Source organism: Blennius ocellaris (genome assembly GCF_963422515.1).
Source record: "Blennius ocellaris genome assembly, chromosome: 7".
Taxonomy (NCBI): domain Eukaryota; kingdom Metazoa; phylum Chordata; class Actinopteri; order Blenniiformes; family Blenniidae; genus Blennius; species Blennius ocellaris.
This window is the reverse complement of record NC_137656.1, coordinates 13586827-13595752: the sequence shown is the minus strand read 5'-3', so window position 1 is coordinate 13595752 and position 8926 is coordinate 13586827. Positions and strand designations below refer to the sequence as shown.

General features: G+C 40.0%; 1 protein-coding gene across 2 annotated transcripts; it reads right to left on the bottom strand.

The window, feature by feature from the left end:
* Positions 1 to 352: 352 nt before the first annotated feature.
* On the bottom strand, positions 353 to 8344 carry LOC308132361 (putative gluconokinase). 2 transcript variants are annotated; one of them, XM_080499439.1, is made up of 6 exons: positions 8294 to 8344; positions 7441 to 7504; positions 5924 to 5954; positions 5663 to 5749; positions 3038 to 3081; positions 353 to 1964 (listed from the first exon to the last, which is right to left on the bottom strand). In XM_080499439.1, the coding sequence occupies exons 2-6, from the start codon at positions 7476 to 7478 to the stop codon at positions 1592 to 1594; spliced, it is 573 nt and encodes a 190-aa protein (XP_080355565.1). In that variant the 5' UTR covers positions 7479 to 7504; positions 8294 to 8344; the 3' UTR covers positions 353 to 1591. The 2 variants fall into 2 exon arrangements, with proteins under 2 accessions (XP_080355565.1, XP_080355566.1); XM_080499440.1 differs by lacking the exon at positions 8294 to 8344 and adding an exon at positions 8078 to 8209.
* Between the last annotated feature and the right edge of the window lie 582 nt (positions 8345 to 8926).

Below are 8926 nucleotides of genomic sequence, written 5' to 3'. Positions count from 1 at the left end.
TGTGTGTGTGTGTCACATATGTCATCTGACATGTACATTAAAAGATTATTGGAAAGAGCTGTAAACTCTTATAACAATCTGTTAATCATTTAATTTTTATCGTGAAGACCGAGCAGTAATAATTGGTTACTGCTTCTGATGTGTGCATTAAAAAAATGTATGACAGATTGAATTAAACCAAGAGCTGTTCCCAACTAAATGTCAGGCAAATGCATCAAAACACAAATCATTTCAAACATGGTTTCATATTTCTTTCACTGGAGCCTCCCAGCCTCCAAACTATTACATTAGCTACTGAATCAAATCACTCTTAAAAGCTTTATCGTCATGCAAACTCAATTTATTTCTGGTTCAAATGGGCATTTTGAGGGATTGGCCACACAACTCAAGATCCAGTTCAAATGCGTGATCAAAAAATAATTAAATCACAGAACAGTTAATAATGGATTTGACAGATTTTCAAATCCATTTGCATTTAAAGAAAAAAAAATCTAAATGAAAAAATGTAGCAATTTGAACAACCTTGTTCGCAGAGCTGTCCTCCACACTCAATAATATATAGGATCTGGAATGACACGGCTCTTTCAGTAGCAGCTGATATGAACCTATAATTATTTGGAATTACCATTTAATAGCAGATCAATGCAGTTTTATACAATCCTTTATACAATTATCAATCCTTCATTATTTGCAGTTTAATAAATAAACCACTTTAGATGCTACTTCACACAGGCTGCAGTATTTACTGGCATGGCATTTGGATAAATGGTGTTTTCGGATGTTTGCAGTTAAGTAGCTATTTTCAGAATCACACATGCACGCAGAGGATCAATCGCACAGATTTGTTGCTTCACTCTCCACTGAAGCACTAATGAGCACATCAAACCCCCACTACTGCAGAGCCCTCGCTTCGCTTTTGTTCCACGACGGAAACGGTGGTTTACGTCTAATCTTCACAATGACACAAACCAGAGGCAGACGAGGCGTTAACCTTCGACCACGACAAGATGGAAGAGCTGCAAGTTTGAAGTGACAGGAGCGATGGTGTCCTCTCCTCATCACAGTAAATAGGCAGCACTGAAAGAAAGCACAGCTCAGGGTGACGCTGTCATTAGTTTTAGCTATTGGATCATAAACTTAAGGTCTGTCAAGGCTCAAAATGTTGGTCTAATAATGGCGCTAAAAATCATAGTCAGTAGATCATAAAGATGGTTCGAGCTCATTCCGGACATATGGCATCAGACATCAAAGCAATTTGTTCAATTTTCTCCAAAATATTAGAGTAAAAACTCACAATACTTTTCTACTAAGGTCTCATTAAAGGAAAGCCGTAAGACCCGCTACGCCATTCTATAGTCCAAACTGTCGCAAGAATCGAGGCGCAGGTGCCAATTATTGATTCTTATTAATAAATATTTCCAATGTTTTGTTGTTCTATGTTTTGAGCAGCAATATGATTTGACATTGCTGCTACCATATTAAAATTAGTTCCTGGTTGAGCTCAAAGGAAACCATCGGCATCATCGCAACAATCCAGCCAGAAGTTGCAGAGCTGTGCCCTGAATGGACTCCTCTTGGTTCGCTGGCACAGTCACGACACCACTGCAGGCGCCATGCTGCTGAGGAAGTGCTTTTCAACTTCGAGGACCATATCAGCGATGCTCCTCCCGATGTCCAGCGGCAGCACGTTCTCCTCGTCCAAAGGAGGTTCTAAAATGTCAAACTGAGAGCGCAGGAGGTCTGCCCTCATGAAGTGTCCCGTCCGGGCCGCCATCCTCTGATGAATGAGATCGTAGCTCCCGTGCAGGAAGAGAAAAACGACGTCTGCGAGACCAGGAGGGAGGACGTCTTGGCCCGAGCCGGAGGAGCGTGTGAGCGCTCTGGAGCCATTGAGGAGGATCTGCCTGTAGTGACGCTTCAGAGCCGAGCACACCACGAGAGCACCAGAGCCCGAGCGCCTTTCCCTGTGACGGAGGACAAAACGCGAGAATGAATGAGAATAATCCCGCGTGCCTCCGGTGTTCACAATCCCAAACTCCGAATGATCACTTCCGTGGTAAACACCAGGTGGTTGCGCTCCAGCTCATCGCAGTGATGCAAGTCAAGGAAGAGTGTGGAAGCGTCACGTTAAGCTGCTACGCTGCAGTTCACCTTGAAACTCACTTAAACATTGCACCAGTAAGCAGGAGTCATTGAAATGGCGGGACCAATTCTACAAGTTGTATAAACGATGTTAAAACAGTGTTAATACTAACATTTGGGGCTTTCAAAGGCGCCTTGGGCTCTCAGTCTGGATCTGCACCCAGGTGTTGGCGTGCAGGCTTTATTACTTCCACTCGGAAAACGGCTCCGATTTACGAGCCTTAAGGCAAAGCGGAACTGTTTTCTCTAAATAGTGGGAATAAAAACCTCAAAATAAACATTTGTCACAAACTGCAAAAGAGAAGAAGAGGGTGCGGAGAAAGTGAGTGACACGAGGATTAGCGGAGAGAGAAATACATGTGACTGAGAGAGGAAGTGTTCAGGAAAAGAGGTCTTTGATGGTGCCACAGTCATTTTAGGAAAAAAAAAAGGGTGGCACACTTTTCTACCTCACCTCTTCCTCACACTCGCTTAATCTCGTCTCTTCTCTCCCAAACTCCCTTCCCTCGCTCTCTGGTTTTCATCTCAATTTTCTTAACCGCCTCTGATATTTTTTGATCTTATTGCGACAATTTCACGGCTGCATATTCTTACCTCGCTGCTCCGCTCTTCAGCCCCGTCTCTCTCCCTAAACCCATCATCTTCTCTTGTCTACCATTAAAAAAAATAACTTGTGATTTTGTGTGTGTGTGTGTGTGTGTGTGTGCGTGCCACTTCAGTGGCGACATAAATGTGTTGATACTGAGGCATAGGAGTAACGTCTTTTAAGGTCAACAAGCTGATTGTGTTTGTGTGTGGAGCCTTACTTAAGAGTAAGAGTTCAGGTAAATCTGTAAACTGCCAGAACCACAGCTGTGTGCGAGTGTCCTCGTGTAAAAGCTTGATTAACTCTCACCTCTGAATCACTTCATGCAGTTGAAGAAGCCAAGGAAGCCTGTCCTGAAGAGAGAAATGACATAGGATCTCAGCATGTTTTATTTGCATCTTTCACTCCTTAAACAGACCATGTGATGGTTATTTGTGTTGACTATTTGAAGAAAAAAAAAAAAAAAACTGGTTTAGAATTGGACTCAATATCAACAAATGAAGCGGCTCCTAACCTTTTCAAGAAATCCTCAGGATGCAGTCGACTGTTCTTGGGGTTAAAGATTTAACTGAACTGTACCGTCTCCAGCCTGCTTCGCCCGCTGACCTTAACTGCACGTCACCCCCTATTGGCTCTTCTCACATTCCTCTTTCCACTGCTTTCCCTAAAGAAAGGCAGCTTTGGGGAGCTTTGCTCGAAAAATAATGCATATTAAAGTCTCCTTCAAAGGGTAAGTCAAACCCAAAGAAGTCAAATAAACCGTATCGTATGCTCGGCTTCAGGGGTTCATTTAGGTTCATAAGTGTAGATATGTTGCAGTCGTACATGTGACTCCAATTGCATGTGCTGTTACATCTATAAAGATTTGAATATCATTAAAATGGTCTTTGTGGGGGAAAAAATGGATCGTGATAATTATGGCTTGCATTTAAAGAAAATACAAAAAAACATCTGTATATATGAAAAACTTTACATGTTGAGATTAAATATCTTAAGTTTTCAATATCTATAAACCACAACTATAAAAAATAAAACAAAAAAGGCTTGTGATAATTCACTGTATGTGTAGTAAATCTAAAATATATTTAATTTTCCCTGTTTGAATTAAATCATGGGGAAAAAAACTCCATTGTGTTCTACTTTTTGAGATTTATGGTTATTTGATTTGGAATTTGATAGAAAGTTGATTTTGGATATGTGGGCACAAATAAGATTATTAAAAACAATAACAAAAATAAACAAAAACACACAAAACAAACATAACAGCAAAGCAAAGCCAAAAATAAGTGTGTGTGTGTCTGTGTGTGTTAGAGCCTTTCAATGTCAGCCATCACAAAGTCATCATTGATTCTTCTACGATCACAAACAGAATCAGCCTGGTCTTTGCTACACACAGTTCAGAAACTGTAGTAATGATTTTGTTCTGGAGGAATCACAGTCCCTTATATCCCAGCTTCAGAGCGCTCTCGTGTTCTGTTTGCTGACGCCAACCTCAAGCTGCCAGCTCTCACGCTGGCACGAGACGATACATTCCTGACACAGTCAGACAGTAATCCTGTGTTTACATTTCTAATTCACTTCATCAGGTTTTTTTTTTTTGTTTGTCCCCCATCAAATTGTCAAATGTTGACTATTTTATACTATGCCAGAGTGTTGGACAGAGCACGTCCCTGGATGATTCGCCTCGTTGTTCAAAGTAGACCTCTGAGTAGGAGGTTATCATCCGCCACCAAACACCGCTACCAGCAAACTGCTGACAAACAGGCGGGAGCTGCTCTGACTGTGGGCTCATACGCTCCACCCTGGCATCCAGCCAGCCAGTTGTTTGGACGTCTCCCTTTATTCACAAAGTCCACACAGACGGGGAAAATATAAATATTGAACAAACAGATGATAAATTACTCAACTGAAATTTCGGGTTGCGAGCCGAGCTATTGAAAAGCTTGGCTGGTGTGTTCAAGTCTGTTGTGTCCTCCTAGTCTGTTGTGTCCTCCTGCTGCTTGTTGCCTTTCTATCTTTGTGAAGACACACACACACACACACACACTGCCATACACTCCTGAGCCCTGTAGCCTCGACCTCAACCATCACAAATAATCACGTCACATCGTCGAAATACATGAATTCAATTCTGAACTCGCGCATTGAAATACTGGTTCACAATGTCAAGCGTGCTGGTGAAGGATATTTCAAGACTGAATGAATAGTCAGCATAAATAAACACATTTGTTTCTCATACAGGTTTGAGGAGTGAAAAAAAACTCTATCTAGGTCACACATTTTCTCTCTTTACAGCTTGGAACAAATATTAAACTGCATATGTTTATCACGAGATTGTAAAGTACAAATAATACTGCTATCCTCCAGTGTGTATGTGTGTAATACTTCCCCCAAAAGTAACCTAAATAAAAAATACTAGATTCATTGGTCTTGTATTTGAGAATATACATTCTGTCACCCGTATTGCTTTCATGTGTAAAGTATGTATGCATTCAAAACATTATTTAAATTACTGTCATTGGCTTACAAAAAAAAAAAAAAACTGTTGGTAGAGTGATTCAATACGCTATTTTATGGTTCAAAGTAGTATTACAGTAAATAAAGGGCAGGGTTTCACTTTTTTAACTTCCATAGATATCTCTTCAGCAAAATAAAAAAAAAAAGAATAAAAAAGATGGTTATAAAATTAGATGTTTCATATTCTGGTAGTTGTCGACTGAAATAAAAATCAACACATAATTTACAATTTAGGACCGTAACACCAACTTTTGTTTGGTTCTTGAGAGTAGTGTCATTGAATGCAGGTCTCAACTCTGCACATCATACTCAGCACTTTATAAAATATACCACATATCCACGGAACGCATGTTTAGAACCAGAATTGCTCCACCTGAAGACGTGAAGACACACGGAGGTACGAACATCTGTGCTGACCTGGTCTGTGAGCGGCTCGCCACCAGCCATCTTCTCAACGTTCTGCTGAGGGTGGAAGTCGTCCCCTTCATGCAGGGGCCAGCCCAGCTGGGGAGGACACACACAGGCACAGTGTGTGTGTGTGTGTGTGTGTGTGTGTGTGTGTGTGTGTGTGTGTGTGTGTGTGTGTGTGTGTGTGTGTGTGTGTGTGTGTGTGTGTGTGTGTGTGTGTGTGTGTGTGTGTGTGTGTGTGTGTGTGTGTGTGTATAGAGGGCCACTTACCTTTTCAGATAGAGATTTCCCTAAAGTGCTCCTGTATAAAAATAAAAGACAGACAGACATAAATGATAAAGTATGATTATTTGACAAAAATATAAAACTGCTGTAAAAACAGGGAACAGCCATAAAAATGATCAAAGTTTAAACCTTCAGTGAATAAACTGACTTGCTGGCTGATTAAAAAAAAAGTTTTTCTGAAAATCATTTAGTGATTTTAAAAAGGCCAAATTTCTACGGTGGCCTGGGAGTGCAAATTTCAGAAAACACTACCAAATCCAAAAAACCACAAATGAAAGAAAACACTACCAAATAGAGAAAACACAACAGACATGTTAGGTACCTGCTGATGGCAGGGTTGTCACTGATTGACTAAAAACTAATCATTTAATTTCATAATTGTAAATATAATTAAATTATGATTCACCAGACCTATGTTTTTAACATATCACTGTGTACTCGATCAAGTATTTGTATTAATACTGACCCTGAGTCCATATTTCAAAGCTATACTGAATCACACAAATGCTGTTGTGTTCCACCATACTACTTTGGTAATGGGGAATTTAAGGTTGTCGTTTGGCCTAATTGTCATAAATTCCCCCCAAAATACTTAAGCCTCACATATTTCAACGTATTGCGCAATTATTTCATGCATCATGTGTTCAGTGTTGGCACACTTTTGTTAGTTTTGGAAGAAATGCGAAGAAATGAGAAAGCTACAAAATTTGGGCTTTTATTTATAAAATGACATTAAGTAAACGATTCAAGGCTTGTCCTGCAATGGACTGCTGCACTGTCTGTGGTGTATCCTGCCTTTAGCCTCATATGATCTGGGCCGAATAAAGCTGATCCGAAGCCTTCGTCTTGGATTTCAGGAAATTGGAAGCAGCGATTTTTGTAGCCCAGCAGTATTCAGGGGTTACATTACATTCATCACACAACTGGGCTGCAGTCAGCTCACTGTCTCCCCCACTGAAGATGTAACTGATACCACGTTGTGTGATAGGACATTAAAGATAAATAAACTGATACCAGCTAACAGTCATTAAATGTATCTGTCACCGGAGTCGGTGAGGAGCTTTGTAATGCATTTCAGTTCATTCTTTTATTTCAGATTATGAGGATATTTGCCATTTGAATCAATAAAATAAAAGTAATACACTGAGTAAATAACATGCTTGTGTTGCCTTGCTGTTAAAATATTGTTTTTAGATCTGTACGTGCTGCTTTATTCTTTTTTGGGGGCGTGGTGGTGTTATGCATGACATTTTGCAACATGAGAAGATGTCAAACTTCAGCTCACAAGCCTGTCATGTCCTCACTGAACCCGTCAGACGTCATTCAACCAATGAGTTCTCATGACATGTTGAGTGCCATTGAACAACACAGTAATCAAATAACAGCTTTTGTTGGAAAACAAATCTGAAGCAATTAAAGTAAATCTTTTTTTTCCTTCTTCTTCTTGTGCATCAATCACTGCACTTCCTTAAAAAAAAATATAATATGATAATCATACATACTTTCCGGAGCCCGAGACTCCCATTACGATGTAGATCATCTTGCATATACATTTACACACAGGCCCTGGAGAAAAAAATTATCAATGTGTCAATAAAAATGTTGTGGCAGCGCAGTGGATAGTGCTTATAGTGAGAATGGCATCGGTTCAATTGCTGACTGGATGTATGAAAAAAAAAAAATGTTCTAAATCTGTGGAAGCGAGAATGTGAACATGTTCTGCTGTGATAATAGTTTTAAGTGCTACGTTTAAATCAAAGTAAGTATGCAGAATGTATATAAAATATGACAAAAGTATCCAAAATATGAAAAGGTTTCATGTGAGCGCTAAAACAATATTTTATTATCAGAGACAACAGAGACGGTTGGATTTTCTGATGAATTTACCGGTTAGTTGTAAAAAAATTAAATAAAAGAGAGAAATAAACATCTAAGCGTTAAACTACTGGCACTTCAAACTGTACAACTATACGCAGCCCTTATGCAATACGTGTATGGCAGTGGAAACAAATATTACAGTGTATTTGGTTATTTCGAGGATAAATTGTCCTCACTTTCCTTTAGTAACAATAACAGCACGTGGCTGTCGAATTTAATCAGTCACTGTGTGGAGTAGGTTTATCCGCAGAGTCCTCTTACTTTAAATATCGAGCTCTTTACAGGTGCTGAGTTGACTAATAAAAGTGCACCACTGGTTGATCGTGAAACGCGCTTCCGGGACGCTCAACCACAAGAATCTTATCAGAGACGAGAATAGCTGCGACAAAACGCACCACAAGTGAATAAAACTGAGCCCAGGACGGAAGCCTCAGGACGCACCGCTGCTGCTTTAGTTTTAGTCTCACTGGGACTCACACGGGAGCTGCAAAGACGTCGTTTCCCTCGTCTACGACTTCTTGTTTTCCCTCTGTACGTGATGACGTAGCACCTACGTCAGCCACGCGCACAATTAAAGGGGCCGTGTTCTGTTACAACTAAATTATGTGACGTCACTATTGTTGCAAAATTATTATTAAGTCATCTCAATATGAAAGACCAGTAATTTTATTTAATTTAATTTAATTTTGGGCTAAATATTTGGGCATTAATTAACTAATTTGCAAACGTCAGGAAAATCATTTTACCTAGGAAATACTGCTCTTGGAGGGATCACAAATGATTCCATAACAATATAAAATCGTTGGCAATAACATAAAATAAAACGGACAGGCATTGAATGCAGTAACTTAAAGTTATTGTCGAAGGAGCAGACTATTTGAATAATTCACTTTCACCAATATTGTCCCGGCTGTGAGTAATAAAAAATATTTGTGCTGAAACAATAAATATTTGTGCTGAAACAATATGAGAGAGAGCGAGAGAGAGCGAGAGAGCGAGAGAGCGAGAGAGAGAGAGCGAGAGAGAGAGAGAGAGAGAGAGAGAGAGGCTTTCCTCCTGTGGATCCATCAGTAAGCAGGAGACGGACGCAAGCTCTCCTCCCTCCCGTTC

What these genes read in the sequence shown, in the direction of transcription:
- LOC308132361 (XM_080499439.1), bottom strand. Translation starts at nt 7,478, where the DNA reads ATGATCTACATCGTAATGGGAGTCTCGGGCTCCGGAAA. An exon ending in GGAAATCTCTATCTGAAAAG is followed by an intron (nt 5,750 to 5,923) that starts GTAAGTGGCCCT and finishes TGTCCTCCCCAG; the next exon opens with CTGGGCTGGCCCCTGCATGA. An exon ending in CTGCATGAAGTGATTCAGAG is followed by an intron (nt 1,965 to 3,037) that starts GTGAGAGTTAAT and finishes CCTCCGTCACAG; the next exon opens with GGAAAGGCGCTCGGGCTCTG.